Source organism: Aquarana catesbeiana, linkage group LG04, assembly GCF_042186555.1.
Source record: "Aquarana catesbeiana isolate 2022-GZ linkage group LG04, ASM4218655v1, whole genome shotgun sequence".
NCBI classification, from domain to species: domain Eukaryota; kingdom Metazoa; phylum Chordata; class Amphibia; order Anura; family Ranidae; genus Aquarana; species Aquarana catesbeiana.
Genome location: NC_133327.1, coordinates 31,767,119 through 31,789,066, shown reverse-complemented (window position 1 = coordinate 31,789,066; position 21,948 = coordinate 31,767,119). Strand labels below are relative to the sequence as shown.

Sequence of the window (21,948 nt, the reverse complement as noted above, 5' to 3'; positions counted from 1 at the left end):
GATTTCATCTCACTTCCTGTTGTCTCCTTCCGTTTGCAAGTAGGAGTCGTTTGTAAGTTAGATGTTTGAAAGTAGGGGCCTGCCCTATATACTCAGCAGAAATTTGGGCCTTAGGTGTTGTTGTGGCCACAACACTGTAAGCCCTCACAGGGCCCTGCTGTGAAATATTAGATCAAGAATTGTAATTACATGCCCCTGTTGAACAGGGGCAGAAAAACTGGGCCTTTGGTGGTGGTCGTGGTGGTGCTGGTGCCACAACACTGTAAGTCCTCACTCGCTCTTGGTGGGTGCAGAAATGGGCCCTGCTGTGAAATATTAGATCAAGAATTGTAATTACATGCCCCTGTTGAACAAGGGCAAAAAAATTGGGCCTTTGGTGGTGGTGGTGCTGGTGCCACAACACTGTAAGTCCTCACTCGCTCTTGGTGGGTGCAGAAATGGGCCCTGCTGTGAAATATTAGATCAAGAATTGTAATTACATGCCCCTGTTGAACAGGAGCTGAAAAATTAGGCCTTAGGCACTGGTGCTAGTGCCACAACACTGCAACCCCTCACAGACACTCTAGTTGGAACGCAGGAACGAGCCCTGCTGCAAAGTATTGCATAAAAAATTGTAATTACACGCCCCTGTTAAACAGGGGCAGAAAAATTGGGCCTTAGGCACTGGTGCTGGTGCCACAACACTGCAACCCCTCACAGACACTCTAGTTGGAACCCAGGAACGAGCCCTGCTGCAAAGTATTGCATCAAAAATTGTAATTACACGCCCCTGTTAAACAGGGGCTGAAAAATTGTGCCTTAGGCACTGGTGGTGGCGCCCAGAACCAAAAATGTTCTTACAAGCTATCAGCGTGATCCTTGAGGAGGAAGAGGATAATTACTCAGGGATAGTCACTCAGCATCAGCATAGGCAGTCTTTGAAGGGATCTGAGATTTCAAAAAAAATTATTCGGTTACATCAGCATCAGGTGCTTGGTAGCTGGTGGTGATCCAAGACTGATTCATTTTTATGAAGGTCAGTCGATCGACCGAGTTGGTGGACAGACGCACCCTGTGATCGTTTACCACGCCTCCAGCAGCACTGAATGTGCGTTCCGAAAGAACGCTGGATGCAGGACAGGCCAGTAGCTCAATTGCATACTGTGCAAGCTCTGGCCAGTGATCCATCCTCAAGACCCAGTAACCCAGAGGATTTTCGGTGGGAAAGGTGTCCAAATCTGATCTTGCCCCTAGGTATTCCTGCACCATGTAAAACAGACGCTGGCGATGGTTGCTGGAACCGATCACACCTTGGGGCTGCGGACCAAAAAATTGTCTGAACGCATCGGTCAGACGGCCATCTTCTCCACCGCTCCTTCTTTGACTGACCGAAGCCTCAGCAACACGTTGTCCAGAAACAGGAGTTTGTAACCTCCCAGTCTCTGGGAACGCGTTGCACAGACCTTTCTGCAAGGCCTCCCGAAGATGTTTCATCCTCTGCTCCCTCTGCGATGGCAAGATAAGGTCTGCAACCTTACCCTTGTAACGTGGATCAAGGAGGGTTGCCAGCCAGTATTGGTCCCTCTCCTTGATACCAAGAATACGAGGATCCTTACGCAGGCTTTGCAGGATCAGGGAGGCCATGCAGCGTAGGTTTGCTGAGGCATTCGGTCCGGAGTCCTCTGGGTCACTAAGGACGACATGGTCCGCAGCCACCTCCTCCCAGCCACGTACAAGTCCATGTGTTTCTTGGGACTGATCCCTTAAAGACTGCTGCTGATGCTGAGTGCCAGGCTCCACCTCCATACTGACACAATCTTCCTCCTCCCCCTCCTCCTCGTCCTCTTCCTGTGTGATCGGCGGGCACACAGGAACACTGTCTGGATAAAGGGGGCCTTGAGAGCTAAGGAAGTCCTCCTCTTCCTGCCTCTGTTCTGCCTCAAGTGCCCTGTCCATTATTCCACGCAGCGTGTGCTCCAACAGGTGGACAAGGGGGACAGTGTCACTGATGCATGCACTGTTACTGCTCACCATCCTCGTGGCCTCCTCAAATGGTGACAGGACAGTGCATGCATCCCTGATCATGGCCCACTGGCGTGGGGAAAAAAAAACAAGCTCCCCTGACCCTGTCCTGGTGCCATAGTTGCACAGGTACTCATTGATGGCCCTCTGCTGCGTGTGCAGCCGCTGCAGCATGGCCAACGTTGAGTTCCACCTGGTGGGCATGTCACAGATTAGGCGGTTCTTGGGCAGGTTAAACTCCTTTTGGAGGTCCGTCAGCCGAGCACTGGCATTATATGACCGGCGGAAATGCACACAGACTTTCCTGGCCTGCCTCAGGACATCCTGTAAGCCCGGGTACCTGCCCAAGAACCGCTGCACCACCAAGTTAAGGACGTGAGCCAAACAGGGCACATGGGTCATTTGTCCCTGTCAGAGGGCAGAGAGGAGATTGGTGCCATTGTCGCAAACCACCATTCCTGCCTTAAGTTGGCGTGGCGTCAACCACCTCTGAACCTGCCCCTGCAGAGCTGACAGAACCTCTGCCCCAGTGTGGCTCCTGTCCCCCAAGCACACCAGCTCAAGCACCGCATGGCATCTTTTGGCCTGCGTACTTGCGTAGCCCCTTGAACGACTACGGAGCACCGCTGGTTCCGAGGACAAAGCACAGGAAGAGGCCATGGAGGAAGAAGAAGAGGAGGGGGTGGAGGAGAGAGGTGTGTCACAATCATTAGCATTTTGGAGGCGTGGTGGCGGAACAACCTCCAACACTACTGCACCTTGTCCTGCAACCTTCCCAGCTGCCAGCAGAGTCACCCAATGTGCCGTGAAACTTAGGTAACGTCCCTGTCCATGCCTGCTGGACCATGAGTCAGCGGTAATATGCACCTTACCGCTGACCGCCCTGTCCAGCGAGGCATGGACATTGCCTTCCACATGCCGGTAGAGAGCCGGAAGCGCCTTCCGTGAGAAAAAGTGGTGTTTGGGTACCTGCCACTGAGGAACTGCACATTCCACAAACTCACGGAAGGGGGCAGAGTCTACCAACTGATAAGGCAGCAGTTGAAGTGCTAGCAATTTTGCCAAGCTAGCATTCAACCGCTGGGCATGTGGATGGCTGGGAGCAAACTTCTTTCGGCGGTGCAGCAGCTGGGGCAGGGAAATTTGCCTGGTACAATCTGACGTCGGTGTACCAAAAGCAGATTGCCCACAAGTACTTGGCTGTGACACACCTAATTCTACACCTTCATTCCTCTCAGTGCAGGTCTCAGAGAGGACTGAAGGTCTAGTGGGGTTGGAAATCTCAGCTGATGAGGAGCAAGGAGAGGTCCTCTTTGTTCTTTGGTGTGGGTCTTTTAGATACGCTTGCCAACAAACTGCATGGCAGGTCAACATATGTCTGGTCAAGCATGTGGTACCCAAGCGGGAGATGTTTTGGCCACGCGAGATACGCTTGAGACATATGTTGCAAATAGCAGCGGTGCTATCTGATGCACTCGTCTCAAAAAAGGCCCACACCAAAGAACTTTTTGAATAACGCGCAGAGACTGCAGCGCCCTGCACATGTGCAGCTTTGGGGTGTGACGCAGTCAATGTGCTGCCCTTAGGCTGGCCCCTGGAGGGCATCCTGCCTCGTTGGTGATGTGCCGCCTCCTCCTCCTCCTCCTCTCTCCTATCAGGCACCCACGTTGAGTCAGTGACCTCATCATCCCCTCCCTCCTCATCACTGGAGCAAACCTGGCAGTATGCTGCAGCAGGGGGAGCATGACTGCCAGATTGCTGTCCTTCTTGGGCACCCCCTCTGTCCGTGCTCACGTTACTGCCTTTATCGAGCTCAGTATCATCATCAGAGCCTTCCAAACGCTGGGCATCCTCCTGGAGCATGTACCCAACACTGTGGTCAAACAGTTTGAGGGACTGCTCAGGAGGACATGGTGGGGCTAGGGAAGGAGTCACTGATGACATTGAGCCGAGGGAAGAGGCCGCTGCTTTGCCAGACAAAGTACCCTGGGCATGGGTGAGAGAGGATGAGGAGGATGAGGACGGCTTGGTCATCCACTCGACCAAGTCTTCCGCATGTTGCAGCTCAACACGGCCAGCTGCCGAAAAAAAGGCCAAGCGTGTCCCACGGCCACGTGCTGATGAGGATGCACCGTCTCCACGACCAGCACTAGACACAGAGCCTGCTTGCCCTCTCTTATTGGCTTGTGACTGTCTGCCTCTCCTTCTTGGCCTTCCAGACATACTAATGGCCTGTAGCTGCACTAAGCTGGGATATATATATATATATATATATATATATATATATATATATATATATATATATATATGTACTGATACTGCAGCTAGCAAAATCAACTGCCTGCCTGTAGTATGAGAACACCACCAACCTTCTACAGTTAGCTTTAGCTGAACACTGTGAGCAGGACGCACCCCACTAACTTGTAGGTTTAGCTGAACACTGTGAGCAGGACGCACCCCACTAACTTGTAGGTTTAGCTGAACACTGTGAGCAGGACGCACCCCACTAACTTGTAGGTTTAGCAGAACACTGTGAGCAGGACGCACTGCACTAACTGTAAATAGTCTAGCTGCCTAACTGTGGTACTAATAGGATCAAAAGAACACCAACAATTTTCTTCAGGTAGCTGTATATACTGTAACAAGACAAGCCTGCCTGTCAGTAAGAAGATAACAGGAACGGATCTAGCTGAACACTGTGAGCAAGACGCACTGCACTAACTTTAAATAGTCTAGCTGCCTGACTGTGGTACTAATAGGATCAAAAGAACACCAGTAATTTTCTTCAGGTAGCTGTAAATAATGTAACAAAACATGCCTGCCTGTCAGTAGGAAGATTACAGGAACGGATCTAGCTAAACTGAATACAGTGTATATATATATATATGCAACACCTGGGATGCATATATATACACAATACACTGTAAGTGCAGCTAACTGACTGACTGTTCTGCCTAATCTATCTAACTCAAATCAAATGTCACTGTCTGTCTCTCTCTCTCTCTCAATGAACGCCGGAACACACACTACACAGGGCCGCCGTGCAGGCGGCCTTATATAGTGTGGGGTGTGTACTAAATCCCCTGAGCCATAATTGGCCAAAGCCTCCTTGGCTTTGGCCAATTACGGCTCTCTGTTCAGGCGGCGCTGTGATTGGCCAAGCATGCGGGTCATAGTGCATGCTTGGCCAATCATTAGCCAGCAATGCACTGCGATGCCGCAGTGAATTATGGGCCGTGACGCGCCACACGAATTTGGCGCGAACGGCCCATATCGTTCGCAATTCGGCGAACGACCGAACAGCCGATGCCTACTCAACATTAGCGCTGTTTTTAGTGTGATATTATAGTCTTGTCTGCTGATTATTGTATACCACTATTTATGATGATTTATCTTCTCCACTATGTAAAATCTGTCCATAATAGAAAAAAATATTAATTTTGCTCAATCAGATTTAGACATACGATCTTCCGGGCATGTGACTAGTATGATTAAACTACACAGGGGTGCTCAACCTGTGGCCCTCCAGCTTTTGCAGAACTACAAGAACTACAAGTCCCATCATGCCTTTGCCTTTGGGAGTCATGCTTATAACTGTTCAGCCTTGCAATGCCTTATGGGACTTGTAGTTCTGCAACAGCTGGGGGGCCACACATTGAGCACCCATGAACTACAGTATGTCTGGCAAAAATCTATTTTTTTTTGGGGGGTTGTTTTAGAGTGGGGAAGAGTTAGAACCCCTGTTGGGTTTTACTACTAGCTGGGGCTGCATTCAAGATTATTTACTCTCACTTCCAGTTTTGCTAGCAATGTTTTCCCAGGCAGGAAGTGAGGCTTTAAAGTGGAGTTCCACCCAAAAGTGGAACTTCCTCTCATCTGATTCCTCCCCCCCCTCCGGTGCCACATTTGGCACCTTTCGGGGGGGGGGGAGCGGAGACCGGGCCACTTCCGGGAGATCGGGCCACGGCGATCTACATCAGCAGCTCGCTCCCCCTCCTCCTCTTCTGCTGGCCAGTGAAAGAGCGCATCTGGCTTCGCACATGGGCAGTAGGGGCCCGGTCGTGAAGCCGAAAGGCTACACTGCCGGGTTCCCATAGTAGCAATGGCCGCGGCAGTAGCAAAGATCGCCTGCAGTGCCCTCATCGCTGGACTCCAGGACAGGTAAGTGTCCTAATGTTAAAAAGTCAGCAGCCACAGTATGTGTAGCTGCTGACTTTTAATTTTTAAAGGGGTGGGCGGACCTCCTCTTTAAGTATAACTAAAGGCAAAACGTTTTTTTTTTTTGTTTTGGATAGAGAGGAGGGATTTAGAACCCCTGTCAGGTCTTTATTGCTGTCAGTGCCCCCCATTAGGGAGACTCACCCTCTCCGTCCTATTTACCCTTATCACCAAAAGTGAAGTAAAAGAAAACCCCAAATTTTGAGTTGTCCCCAGAACAGGAATAGAGGAGAAATCTTCCAATGGGGATACTAGTTCCCCTCGCTTTGGAGGGATTTCCTCTCACTTCCTGTATTGGCAGGAAGGGAAAGGAAATCTCCCCAATGGGAAGCAGATGACCAAAAAAAAACCTGACAGGCGTTATAGTCCTTTCGATCCAAAAATAATATTTTTGACTTTAGTTCTACTTTAACCTCCAAAAGCAGCTCAGGTTTTAAAAGGTTGAAGAATTGAGAACATTATTCCATGCTTTTTTCATCTGAGAGGCACGTTCACTTGAGCACACCGTCATTTTATGGCACCAATTGGTGCAGGTCAGATGTGTCCCCCAATTATTCACTTCACATGTATCATCCTCTGGAAATCCCGACCCCTCTCTCGGCTGTTCCCGCGGTCCATTAGGGCTGCCTCAGCCCCGGGCCAGACATTGCACCTGATGTTCCCTCTTTCCCCACACTTAAACTGGGCTCTTGCCTGAGCTGATATACATTTTACATCCTACTCCTGATGAGTGGACATGTTCCACGAAACGCGTAGAGTTCCGTTACATCAAGACAATCTGATCTCAATAACCCAATTTTTTTAGGAAATCGCTCATGCCAATAGTATCATGCACTAAAATATCATGTCAGCTTTTTACCAAGCATGTGCTGAATTCTATACTAGTCAAGACAATCTGGATTTTTATATACCAATATCTGCTATGTATTTGTTTATGTCAAAATATTACTATGTATCTGTATACTATGAATTAATTTACATATCATGTGATATATGTCAGTTGCTTTAATGGCTTGTTATGAATTTATTAGTTCGATGCATCATGTATTTAATCATGAGATGGTTTGATTCCGATTTCAGAATAAAAAAAAAAAAAAAACTTTTTTTTTTTTTCATTTTACAAATCTTTATTATATTACATTTTTTTATTTTTTTTATTTTTTTTGTGACTTCCCTCATCTAAAGTCCCACAACCAAAGCCTTTCCTTGTCTACATGTACAATTAGGGATGGAGGCTTGTCACTTCGGTTTGTGCCATATCATTTTCTGTTTTTCTCCCTGAAAACATTATTATTTTCTCCCCAAAACATCAATTCCCGAGGAGGGTTTGCGCTCACATCGCTCAATAGTAACTCTTTCTAAACAGCAACACAGCCTATCTCCTCCTTCTTATTTTTTTTTTTTTTGTTATAATATAAAATGTGAAATTGTATATGATCATAACAATGTATTTATTTTATTAACACAGGGGTATGTCTTGTGCAACATGAAAGTAATTTTGACACTAAAGCTATTCACCACAATGGTAAAAAAGCACCGATTATGGACTATTTCAAGTTAACAGCAAATATTGGTGCCATGATGGAAAGACAGCAGGAGCTACAAATGGATGTGGGATTGAGTGTAGTAGTAAGTATATTCCATTGGTTGACTGACCAACTGATTTTCTCTTTTCAGAATGCATTTATTTTAAAGGGATTGTAAAGGCTGAAGTTTTTTTACCTTCATGAATTCTATGCATAAAGGTAAAAATCTTCTGTGTGCATCAACCCCCCCCCCGTAAATACTTACCCAAGCCTGATTTCGATCCAGCGATGTGCACGAGACCCTAGGCTCTCCCTCCTGAATGGCTGAGACGCAGAAGTAGGACCCATTGGCTCCCACTGCTGTAAATCACAGTCAGTGTGGCGGGAGGGTGCGCGGGGGGGGGGGATGGGCCTGAGCCATGCTCTCTGTGTCTTATGGAGATAACACGCACGAGTGCCCCCACAGCTTGCTATGGGGGCACTCGGCATGGGGAGGGGCCCAGAGCACCAGCGGGGGAACCGGGAAGAGGAGGATCGGGGCTACGTATGACATCTATGTTATTTCTTTTAAATCACATTTTTTACTTTACAATCACTTTAACCACTTAAGGACCAGGCCTATTTCTGACACTTGTTGTTTACAAGTAAAAATAAGTATTTTAATTATTTAGAACCCTCAAACATTATATATATATATATATATATATATATATATATATATATATATATATATATATATATATATATGGGGTGCTTGCTAACTGTGTGGGGGATGGACTCACTGGATGTACACAGAGATCCGTGTTCCAGAACGGGGATCTGCCTTTTTTACATAGGCAGATGCCTGTTCTGCCTCTTTGTGGAGCAATCGCGGGTGGCCTGGTAATGAATAAGCACAGAGTAACTGTGTGAAACGCGTCTACACGATGCACTTGCTACTATCCTGTGGTTATGTGATCCTTTGTACTTTATGGAAGAGGAATAAAAGGACTTTTGTTACTCCGATGTGCAGCCACTATTTTCTTCACATCACTTGCACGGCAGGCAAACCCAGGCTTGCACCTGTGGGATTGGGTCCTGTTCCCAGCTCACCTGGATCCACTTACCTGGAGTGGTGTTTCTCTTGTCTCCATTGGACATCACGTCTGCCAGATTTGCTGATTGGCTCCGGAAGTGATGTCATGACATTGTTCCGGTCCTCCAAGGGCATAGAGATGAGTGGTGGCCATCTTGCCATCGCTTATCTCTATAGCAAGCCATCGCCTGTGCAGAATGGATTTTCAGGCTCAGTGATTGGTAATGTAAGTTCGGGAACCACCAGGAATCGGTGAGAGGAAAGGGGGCACACCTCCCGCCGCTTCTAAAAGGGACCTGGTGGTGAATTTGCCGCAGGGATCACTTTTATCTGCAAGTCCGGTGCCTAAGGGAAAAAGAGAATATGGGGGTTATGGCATCTAGCTGCAGCCATAACTCCAGTATTTAATGTCAGACAAATTACATATTTCTCAGTTAGGCAGTCAGCAAGTGTTAAACAAAAATGGCTACACTAGGGAAAGAAAAAAAAATTACAAGACACACTGGCCATGTTGTATCAATTTTATGTAGACGTGTTTTGAAAAAAAATACAGGAGGGGCATCAAGGCTCCATGACCTACTTCTGACATATTTGGCTTGCTGTTATGTTGACTTAACGACTTGCTGTTCAGGGCAATTTTTAATTTTTCCCACATATGTTAAAATTAGCATTTTTTTTTTTATAGAAAATTACTGTATATATTATATAATTATATTATATATTTTCTGAAAGTGAAGACCCTGGAGAATAAAATAACATTTTCAGGAGATATACACTAACATTAATTTTAGTGTACATAAACACAATATAATATCTATTTTTTAAACAAAAATATTAAACAATGATGTTGCTTCACATAAATAGATACCAGATATGTCAAGAAGACTCAAAATTACACAGACCACGAGACAGTTTTAGCACTGCTCAATACTATTTATCTAAGGGCAGGACTTCACCAGGACATTACTATTCACCCAAAGACAGCACATCATCAGGGCATTGTCCTGACACTGGCTAATACTATTCACCCCAAAACAGGACATCATGAGGAGACAGTCCTAACACCGCTAAAATACTACATGCCTCCACCTGGGACTTTGGGAGGAAACGATGGTCTATAAGTCCTCTCTGTACCTCAGCCACTCCCTCCTGTGGCTGAGGTACATTGATGACGTCTTGATGGTGTGGGGGGGTTCAGTTAAACAACTTGAGGACTTTATGTCCGAACTGAACAGAAACAATTATAACATACGTCTGACCTACTCACACCATCCTGACATACTCCCCTTTCTGGACTTATCCATACGGAGATCTGGGAATGAAATTGTTACTAGCACCTACAGGAAGAAAACAGCAGCTAACACCCTGTTGTCTGCCCAGAGTCACCACCCCAAACCATTAATCCATGGGATACCCACAGGACAATTCCTGAGGATCAGACGGAATTGTTCTGTGGAGGAGGAATTTCATAAGGAGGCATGCGAGATGTATCAACGATTTAGACAAAGAGGTTACTCACATAGATCCCTTAAAAAGGCCAAGAGAAAAGCCACTCTTAAAAATCGTGATGAACTCCTAGTACCCCCTGTTAATTCTTCTCAAAATAAAAATAATGAGTCAAAAGGAAATTCTGAAAAGAACTTCCCAAGGATCATCACTAAATACGGATCCCAATGGAAATAGGTCCAAGGAGTCCTACAAAAACACTGGCATATCTTAAAATCAGCCCCCTTAATTTCGGAACTTGTGAGCCCAAAACCCCTCTTGACAGCTAAAAGATCAAATAACCTTGGTGACCTGTTGGTCCACTCTGAATACACCCGTACTACCCAGAAGAATTGGTTAAGTGACACTAGAATTTCCCCAGGCATGTATAGATGCGGACACTGCAACATCTGCAAGTATGTCCACCAGACAAATGTGTTCCCGAACCCCCGTGGAGGTGCAGATTATAAGATTAAACAGTTTATAAACTGCTCTACTACTCGAGTGGTTTATACACTTATTTGCCCATGTAATAAAATCTATGTGGGCAAAACTAAAAGAGCCCTAAGGGTAAGGATTCGAGAACACATTGCTGGTATCAAAAAACTGAATGATGAACGTCCCATTTCACTCCACTTTGCTAAATTTCATAACCGTGACCCAAGGGGCCTAATAGTAAAAGGTATCTATAGGTTGAATTTACCTACAAGACGCGGCGATTTCGACACCGTTCTCCTTCAGAAGGAAAAAATGTGGACCTACTATTTGGAGGCGATGGCCCCCAATGGGTTAAATACCGAATGTAGCCTTCAGCCTTTTTTGGAGAAATGATCTTTTATTTCCCCTGCAGCAACCACCTGTAACAATAGTTTTCTCTGCTCTATATTTTTGATGCGATTTTCTAGCTTTATACTGGTGCTTTAATTTGCCATATTTTATTTTTAGGTTTTGTTTTTTGTCTTTTGTTTTTTGTTTTTCGTTTTTTGCTTGGTCTCTATGTAACTGTATATATCCACCTTCATCAAACGTTTCTCTGAATCACAATGTAGCACTGTTTGAGGTGCTTACTTCTGAACAATTGAGTGCAGCTATTTTTGTGAAGCCATTTACGAGATACTGCCTTTGCTGAAATGTCTGTGATGAGTGGTGACTGTGTGCGATATCTGGTGGACATGTGATGTAATTACACCCTTATTGGTTAGTCTATTTAACCTTCGCTCACAGACCCCTCCTTTGCTCTGAGGAAACCAGCGGTGATTGGCTGGTGAAACGCGTCAGCACGTGACGTCAGCACGTCATCTCGGAGCCGTGATCACAGGGCGTTTGAATGTTTCACCGGGAACTAACAGCTGACGACCGGCTTATACCATCTGATAGAAGGCGCTGACACAGCGGAACTTTCTCCACCAGACGGCACAAGCAAATGCAATTTTCTTCATCAACAAGTAACTACCTGGGGTAGAGCCTGCGATCCTGTGAGCTGCTGATCCACCTGGTGAGAGTAGTATCACTCCTATTTATAATACCAGTGCAGCCTTGTCGTATCTGCTCCCCCTCATTGCTTGCCACTTACATGAACTTCTTTGCTTGAATGTCCTGAGTTACTATCGCCTACAGTAGATGTTGCCGGTCATTGTGATCAGCCTGCATATGTCATATGTTCAGCTCCCGGACTGTTATTAATCTTCTATTTGTGTTCATACAACATTGAAACCTCTTGAAATAATTTAAAGTCAACTTGCATTCATCCACCCACCCCCACACCGCCATACCATCTATACTGTTGATTTGAGGACTCATATCACCCAATTACTTACCTATTTAGTAGGAATCTGCTGCTGTGATTGGTGTGTGTATGGGGTATGTTTGGCCGCGGCTCCGGTGTTTTTAATGATAACGTTATCAATTTTTATTAATCATGGATGGAAAAGGACTTGGGGGTCCTAGTGGATGATAGGCTCAGCAACGGCATGCAATGCCAAGCTGCTGCTAATAAAGCAAACAGAATATTGGCATGCATTAAAAGGGGGATCAACTGCAGAGATAAAACGATAATTCTCCCACTCTACAAGACTCTGGTCCGCCCGCACCTGGAGTATGCTGTCCAGTTCTGGGCACCAGTCCTCAGGAGGGACGTACTGGAAATGGAGCGAGTACAAAGAAGGGCAACAAAGCTAATAAAGGGTCTGGAGGATCTTAGTTATGAGGAAAGGTTGCGAGCACTGAACTTATTCTCTCTGGAGAAGAGACGCTTGAGAGGGGATATGATTTCAATTTACAAATACTGTACTGCTGACCCCACAATAGGGATAAAACTTTTTCGCAGAAGAGAGTTTAATAAGACTCGTGGCCACTCATTGCAATTAGAGGAAAAGAGGTTTAACCTTAAACTACGTAGAGGGTTCTTTACTGTAAGAGCGGCAAGGATGTGGAATTCCCTTCCACAGGCGGTGGTCTCAGTGGGGAGCATTGATAGCTTCAAGAAACTATTAGATAATCACCTGAATGACCGCAATATACAGGGATATGTAATGTAATACTGACACATAATCACACACATAGGTTGGACTTGATGGACTTGTGTCTTTTTTCAACCTCACCTACTATGTAACTATGTAACTATGTAATCATCTGTTATGTTCCCTGAATTGCCCATTATTGTCTTCATTTTGTATCTTTGTGTGGTGTTTATAGCTTATTAAATAAATTGGTTTTTTTGACAGATCGTGTTTGGGTTTTTTGCCTTCTTTTGGGGAATCTCTTTTTCCTTGTTATTTTTGCATGCCTTAAAAGGCGACCCAAACTGCATCCACTATTCTCCTGGATGAATATCTGTTCATACGCAATAAATTAGCATTATCTTTTCTTTGGAGGTTGATCCGGGCTACAAGCACCTTTTTTCCGCTAAAATACTAATCAACCACAGACCAGGTGTCACTAGGAGAGAGTCCTAACACTGCTGAATACTATTCATCAAGGAACATGCAATCACCAAGAGACAGCCCTAACACTATTCCAGTAACATTCCCTCAAAGACAGGGCATCATCAGCAGATAGTCCTAACACTGCTCAAAACTATTCACCCAAGGAAACTGCATCACCAGGAGATAGTTCTAGGACAGCTCAATACTCTTCAACCGAAGACAGTGTATTTCCAAGGGATGTTCTTAACATTACCCAATATTGTTCATTCAAGAACAGGGCTTCACTAGCAGACAGTCCTAACACTGCTACAAGACTATTTATCCAAGGACAGGGGCATCACTACAACACAGTCCTAACCTTACTCAATACTATTCATTCAAGAACATGCAATCACCAGGAAACAGTCCTAACACACTGTTTCAACATTATTTACCCATGTATAAGGCCTCACCTGGAGATGGTCCTAACACTGTTTCAATAGTATTCACTCAAGGACAGACCATCAGCAGGAGACACCCCTAACACTGCTCCTATACTGTTCATCCAAGGACAGGACATTGCCAGGAGACAGTAGTCCGAACCTTTCTGCAATACTGTTTACCTAAGTACAGGACATAATCAGGGGATAGTCCTAGCATTGCCCCATACTATTCATCTAAGAACAGGACATCACTTAGAGACAGGCCTAACACTGCTCCAACAAGTAGGAGACAGCCCAAACACTGGTCCACCCAGAGACAGAATGTCACCAGGAGACAGTCCTAACTCCACTACAATAATGTTCATTCCTGGAGAGGGCATCATTAGGTGGCAGTTTTAATATTGCTATAATGCTATTCACTCAAGAACATGTCATCACTGGGAGACAGGTGAACCAAATCAAAAATTGTTATTCTGTTCTATAAATGTGATGCTCTTTCTTAGTCTAACAACAATCAGTTAGTATTGCAAATTATTAAGCACGACCGGGAGAGCACTGATTATGTCTCTATATAGTGAAATAGAGTGGATCTTTCACACATAGAGAAAAATTATGTTAGATGTTTTTAGAGCAACCAACTGCACTGTCACCTTTAGCTCCCTCAAATAAAATAATTGGAGGATAGCTCTCCAAAGGAGAACACACAAGGGGAATTTGCTAAAACTGAAGAGTGTGAAATCTGTTGAAACATGGCATGGTAGCCAATTGGCTTCTAACTAAAAGCTGGAAGCTGATTGGATTCTAAGCAGAGCTGCACCAAATTTTGCACTCTCCAGTTTTAGTAAATCAACCCCACTGATGCCACTTAACTCATGAGGGACAAACCTTTAAATGGATCCTTAACTCTCAAATGTTCATCTATCTTGTCATGATTATGGTCAACCTATGAGAAGATCTTCTTCCAACATACTAGATACAGTAAAGAGGAGTACTGGCATATTTAACCTTAGGAAAAACATGAAACCAGCTGTTTTTCTATTGTAGGCAAACTTAAATACTCAAAAAAATTTAGATGGCATGCCTGACCATCACACTTACACCATATGGCCAAAAGGATATATGACCATCACACTTGTATGAGCTTGTTGGTCATCCCAGGCTAAAACCATAAGCATTAAAAGAAACCCCCCCCCCCATTTTAGCTATAACAGCCTCCACTTTTCTGGGAAGGGTTTCCACAAGATTTTGAAGTGTACCTGTGGGAATTTGTGCCTATTCTGGCAAATGCACATTTGTGAGGTCAGGTAGGAAGACCTATCTCACGATCAGTGTTCCAATTTATCTGCAAAGCGTCAGGATCATGGGCAGACCATTTGAGTCAAGCCATTTTTTTTGGCTTTGTGCCTAGAGGCACAATCATGTTGAAACAGAAAGAGACATTCCTCAAACTGTTTCCACAAAGTTGAAAGCACACAGAAGTCTAAAATATCTCTGTATGCTCTAGCATTAACTATACCTTTCAGAGACATCTGAACTCAATCATTTAAAAGGATTGTCCACATACTTTTGGCCATGTAATGTATAAAGTTCAAGTTACTTTTAGCTGCTATTGCAGCTTCATGAATCAGGGTCAGTATATTTAATACCTTTTCCCTATTTCTATAAGCAGTCATTTAGTGGTGCTGATATCAAATCATGATATACGGCATTAAATGTCCATCAAAAGCCCACACATATAATGTTGATAAAAAGATCTTTCTGCATTAGGTAATATCCACCACCAACCACAATTTAAAAACCAGCTCTGTACAAAATGTGAACCTCCAACAAATATATCCCCAATACAGCTTACAGATGTAGTGACCTCAATGGTTAAAAAGAGGTCAGAAAGCACTTTTTGTTTTAAAACCTCCCAAGGTAAGCTCAGGGTCCTTCAGAGGGGAAGGTGATCTCTGGAGGGCCCGAAGCTTACCTCAGATCAGGGGTCTCAAACTGGTGGCCCTCCAGCTGTTGCAAAACTATAAGTCCCATGAGAGCATTGTAAGGCTGACAGTTACAAGCATGACTCCCACAGGCAGAAGCATGATGGGACTTGTAGTTTCGCAGCAGCTGGAGGGCTGCCAATTTGAGCCCCCCTGCCTTAAATGATTTAATACAAAAAGAGCTTTTTTGGCCTCTTTTTAACCATTAACCAGTTGCCGACCGCCGCACGATGATGTACGTCGACAGAGCGGCATGGGCAGGCAAAAAGGCTTACCTGTACGTCCTTGCCTGCCCGCGGGTGGGGGGTCCGATCAGACCCCCCCCCCGGTGCCTGCGGCGGTCGGCAAATCTCCCCCGGCGATCGGTGGTGAGGGGGAGGCCATTCATTCGTGGCCCCCCCCTCGCGATCGCTCCCAGCCAATGGGATCATTTCCCTGCCTCTGTATTGTACACAGAGGCAGAGGAAATGATGTCATCTCTCCTCGGCTCGGTATTTTCCGTTCCGGGCCGAGAAGAGAAGACTGTAATGTGAGTGCACCAACACACACACACACTGTAGAACATGCCAGGCACACAAAACACCCCGATCCCCCCCCGATCGCCCCCCGATCCCCCCCCCCCGTCACAAACTGACACCAAGCAGGTTTTTTTTTTTTTCTGATTACTGCATTGGTGTCAGTTTGTGACAGTTACAGTGTTAGGACAGTTACTGTTAGCCCCCTTTAGGTCTAGGATACCCCCCTAACCCCCCCTAATAAAGTTTTAACCCCTTGATCACCCCCCGTCACCAGTGTCACTAAGCGATCATTTTTCTGATCGCTGTATTAGTGTCGCTGGTGACGCTAGTTAGGGACGTAAATATTTAGGTTCGCCGTCAGCGTTTTATAGCGACAGGGACCCCCATATACTATCTAATAAATGTTTTAACCTCTTGCTTGCCCCCTAGTTAACCCTTTCACCAGTGATCACCGTATAACCGTTACGGGTGACGCTGGTTAGTTCGTTTATTTTTTATAGTGTCAGGGCACCCGCCGTTTATTACCGAATAAAGGTTTAGCCCCCTGATCGCCCGGCGGTGATATGCGTCGCCCCAGGCAGCGTCAGATTAGCGCCAGTACCGCTAACACCCACGCACGCAGCATACGCCTCCCTTAGTGGTATAGTATCTGAACGCATCAATATCTGATCCGATCAGATCTATACTAGCGTCCCCAGCAGTTTAGGGTTCCCAAAAATGCAGTGTTAGCGGGATCAGCCCAGATACCTGCTAGCACCTGCGTTTTGCCCCTCCGCCCGGCCCAGCCCAGCCCACCCAAGTGCAGTATCGATCGATCACTGACACTTACAAAACACTAAACTCATAACTGCAGCGTTCGCAGAGTCAGGCCTGATCCCTGCGATCGCTAACAGTTTTTTTGGTAGCGTTTTGGTGAACTGGCAAGCGCCAGCGGCCTAGTACACCCCGGTCGTAGTCAAACCAGCACTGCAGTAACACTTGGTGACGTGGCGAGTCCCATAAGTGCAGTTCAAGCTGGTGAGGTGGCAAGCACAAGTAGTGTCCCGCTGCCACCAAAAAGACAAACACAGGCCCGTCGTGCCCATAATTCCCTTCCTGCTGCATTCGCCAATCCTAATTGGGAACCCACCACTTCTGCAGCGCCCGTACTTCCCCCATTCACATCCCCAACCAAATGCAGTCGGCTGCATGAGAGGCATTTTTATGTCCTCCCGAGTACCCCTACCCAACGAACCCCCCCAAAAAAGATGTCGTGTCTGCAGCAAGCGCGGATATAGATGTGACACCCGCTATTATTGTCCCTCCTGTCCTGACAATCCTGGTCTTTGCATTGGTGAATGTTTTGAACGCTACCATTCACTAGTTGAGTATTAGCGTAGGGTACAGCATTCCACAGACTAGGACACACTTTCACAGGGTCTCCCAAGATGCCACCGCATTTTGAGAGACCCGAACCTGGAACCGGTTACAGTTATAAAAGTTAGTTACAAAAAAAGTGTAAAAAAAAAAAAAAAAAAAAAACACAAACAAAAATATAAAATAAAAAATAATAGTTGTCGTTTTATTGTTCTCTCTCTCTCTATTCTCTCTATTGTTCTGCTCTTTTTTACTGTATTCTATTCTGCAATGTTTTATTGTTATTATGTTTTATCATGTTTGCTTTTCAGGTATGCAATTTTTTATACTTTACCGTTTACTGTGCTTTATTGTTAACCATTTTTTTGTCTTCAGGTACGCCATTCACGACTTTGAGTGGTTATACCAGAATGATGCTTGCAGGTTTAGGTATCATCTTGGTATCATTCTTTTCAGCCAGCGGTCGGCTTTCATGTAAAAGCAATCCTAGTGGCTAATTAGCCTCTAGACTGCTTTTACAAGCAGTGGGAGAGAATGCCCCCCCCCCACCGTCTTCCGTGTTTTTCTCTGGCTCTCCTGTCTCAACAGGGAACCTGAGAATGCAGCCGGTGATTCAGCCAGCTGACCATAGAGCTGATCAGAGACCAGAGTGGCTCCAAACATCTCTATGGCCTAAGAAACCGGAAGCTACGAGCATTTTATGACTTCGCCGGATGTAAATAGCGCCATTGGGAAATTGGGGAAGCATTTTATCACACCGATCTTGGTGTGGTCAGATGCTTTGAGGGCAGAGGAGAGATCTAGGGTCTAATAAACCCCAATTTTTTCAAAAAAGAGTACCTGTCACTACCTATTGCTATCATAGGGGATATTTACATTCCCTGAGATAACAATAAAAATGATTAAAAAAAAAAAAAAATGAAAGGAACAGTTTAAAAATAAGATAAAAAAGCAAAAAAATAATAAAGAAAAAAAAAAAAAAAAAGCACCCCTGTCGCCCCCTGCTCTCGCGCTAAGGCGAACGCAAGCGTCGGTCTGGCGTCAAATGTAAACAGCAATTGCACCATGCATGTGAGGTATCACCGCGACAGTCAGATTGAGGGCAGTAATTTTAGCAGTAGACCTCCTCTGTAAATCTAAAGTGGTAACCTGTAAAGGCTTTTAAAGGCTTTTAAAAATGTATTTATTTTGTTGCCACTGCACGTTTGTGCGCAATTGTAAAGCATGTCATGTTTGGTATCCATGTACTCGGCCTAAGATCATCTTTTTTATTTCATCAAACATTTGGGCAATATAGCGTGTTTTAGTGCATTAAAATGTAAAAAAGTGTGTTTTTTCCCCAAAAAATGCGTTTGAAAAATCGCTGCGCAAATACTGTGTGAAAAAAAAATGAAACACCCACCATTTTAATCTGTAGGGCATTTGCTTTAAAAAAATATATAATGTTTGGGGGTTCAAAGTAATTTTCTTGCAAAAAAAAATAATTTTTTCATGTAATCAAAAAGTGTCAGAAAGGGCTTTGTCTTCAAGTGGTTAGAAGAGTGGGTGATGTGTGACATAAGCTTCTAGATGTTGTGCATAAAATGCCAGGACAGTTCAAACCCCCCCCAAATGACCCCATTTTGGAAAGTAGACACCCCAAGCTATTTGCTGAGAGGCATGTCGAGTCCATGGAATATTTTATATTGTGACACAAGTTGCGGGAAAGAGACAAATTTTTTTTTTTTTTGCACAAAGTTGTCACTAAATGATATATTGCTCAAACATGCCATGGGAATATGTGAAATTACACCCCAAAATACATTCTGTTGCTTCTCCTAAATACGGGGATACCACATGTGTGAGACTTTTTGGGAGCCTAGCCGCGTACGGGACCCCGAAAACCAAGCACCGCCTTCAGGCTTTCTAAGGGCGTACATTTTTGATTTCACTCTTCACTGCCTATCACAGTCTCGGAGGCCATGGAAAGCCCAGGTGGCACAAAACCCCCCCAAATGACCCCATTTTGGAAAGTAGACATCCCAAGCTATTTGCTGAGAGGTATAGTGAGTATTTTGCAGACCTCACTTTTTGTCACAAAGTTTTGAAAATTAAAAAAAGAAAAAAAACATTTTTTTTCTTGTCTTTCTTCATTTTCAAAAACAAATGAGAGCTGCAAAATACTCACCATGCCTCTCAGCAAATAGCTTGGGGTGTCTACTTTCCAAAATGGAGTCATTTGGGGGGGGTTTGTGCCACCTGGGCATTCCATGGCCTCCGAAACTGTGATAGGCAGTGAAGAGTGAAATCAAAAATGTACACCCTTAGAAATCCTGAAGGCGGTGATTGGATTTCGGGGCCCCGTACGCGGCTAGGCTCCTAAAAAGTCCCCCACATGTGGTATCCCCGTACTCAGGAGAAGCAGCTAAATGTATTTTGGGGTGCAATTCCACATATGCCCATGGCCTGTGTGAGCAATATATCATTTCGTGACAACTTTGTGCAAAAAAAAAAAAATTGTCATTTTCCCGCAACTTGTGTCAAAATATAAAATATTCCATGGACTCAACATGCCTCTCAGCAAATAGCTTGGGGTGTCTACTTTCCAAAATGGGGTCATTTGGGGGGGTTTTATGCCATCTGGGCATTTTATGGCCTTCAAAACTGTGATAGGTAGTGAGGAGTAAAATCAAAAATGTACGCCCTTAGAAATCCTGAAGGCAGTGATTGGTTTTCGAGGCCCCGTACGCGGCTAGGCTCCCAAAAAGTCCCACACATGTGGTATCCCCGTACTCAGGAGAAGCAGCTAAATGTATTTTGGGGTGCAATTCCACATATGCCCATGGCCTGTGTGAGCAATATATCATTTAGTGACAACTTTTTGTAATTTTTTTTTTTTTGTCATTATTCAATCACTTGGGACAAAAAAAATGAATATTCAATGGGCTCAACATGCCTCTCAGCAATTTCCTTGGGGTGTCTACTTTCCAAAATGGGGTCATTTGTGGGGGTTTTGTACTGCCCTGCCATTTTAGCACCTCAAGAAACGACATAGGCAGTCATAAATTAAAGGCTGTGTAAATTCCAGAAAATGTACCCTAGTTTGTAGGCGCTATAACTTTTGCGCAAACCAATAAATATACACTTATTGACATTTTTTTTACCAAAGACATGTGGCCGAATACATTTTGGCCTAAATGTATGACTAAAATTGAGTTTATTGGATTTTTTTTAGAACAAAAATATAGAAAAATAGAAAATATCATTTTTTTTCAAAATTTTCGGTCTTTTTCCGTGTATAGCGCAAAAAATAAAAACGGCAGAGGTGATCAAATACCATCAAAAGAAAGCTCTATTTGTGGGAAGAAAAGGACACAAATTTCGTTTGTGTACAGCATTGCACGACCGCGCAATTAGCAGTTAAAGCGACGCAGTGCCAAATTGTAAAAAGTGCTCTGGTCAGGAAGGGGGTAAATCCTTCCGGGGCTGAAGTGGTTAAGGTTGCTTTTGTCTGTTAAGCAACACCTGTGGATCCATATGGTGGAGGTTCACATTTTGATGTTGAGCTATTTTTTCAATTATGGGTTGAGGTGGATATCACCTGGTGCAGAAAGATCTTTTAATCATCACTTTATGTGTGGACTTTTGATGGACAGTTAATGCTTTATATTGCTGACAAGGACATTTCTGTTGCGCAGAGGCAGATATATTTTTACGGTGCATAAGTACATTCTTGTGAAGATTAAATATTATGTTATTTAATAATAGCACTATTTCTCTTTATAACATGCTGTAGGTGATCAGGTGGTTTTAGTCATGGATTGTGGGGTGTTATTTATGGAGCACCTCTATGGGGGTATTATTTCCCAATGTACAGAGAGGAGAAAAGATCTAAGTTTAATTCTGATATCAGCTTTTTTATTTCCTTAGAACTTCAGGATGACAACTTAGAGGATGATATTCAATGTGCAAAGAAAATTGCTGGGGAAGCAAAGGGCCTTTCACCTTGGTAAGTGATGGAGTTCTGAATATATGGGCGGCACAGTGGTGTAGTGGGCGGCACAGTGGTGTAGTGGATAGCACTTTCGCCTAGCAGTAAGAAGGGTCGCTGGTTCGAATCCCAACCACGACACTACCTGCCTGGAGTTTGCATGTTCTCCCTGTGACTGTGTGGGTTTCCTCCGGGTACTCCGGTTTCCTCCCACACTCCAAAGACATGCTGGTAGGTGAATTGGATCCTGTCTAAATTGTCCCTAGTATGTATGAATGTGAGTTAGGGACCTTAGATTGTAAGCTCCTTGAGGGTAGGGACTGATGTGAATGTACAATGTATATGTAAAGCGCTGCATAAATTGATGGCGCTATATAAGTACCTGAAATAAATAAATATATTGAAAGAGACATATTAGAGTTATTTTACTAAAACTGGAGAGTGCAAAATCTGGTGCAGCTGTGCATGGTA

At 44.6% G+C, this 21,948-nt stretch overlaps 1 protein-coding gene across 1 annotated transcript in view; it reads left to right on the top strand.

The window, feature by feature from the left end:
- Positions 1 to 13,027, top strand: part of LOC141141144 (uncharacterized) — a 226,440-nt gene extending 213,413 nt beyond the window's left edge. Inside the window, exons 12-13 of the mRNA XM_073628849.1 lie at positions 7,688 to 7,848; positions 11,530 to 13,027. Coding sequence (XP_073484950.1) covers positions 7,688 to 7,848; positions 11,530 to 11,547 — 179 coding nt within the window. The 3' untranslated portion in view covers positions 11,548 to 13,027. The remainder of the gene's footprint in view (positions 1 to 7,687; positions 7,849 to 11,529) is intronic.
- Positions 13,028 to 21,948: the final 8,921 nt, after the last annotated feature.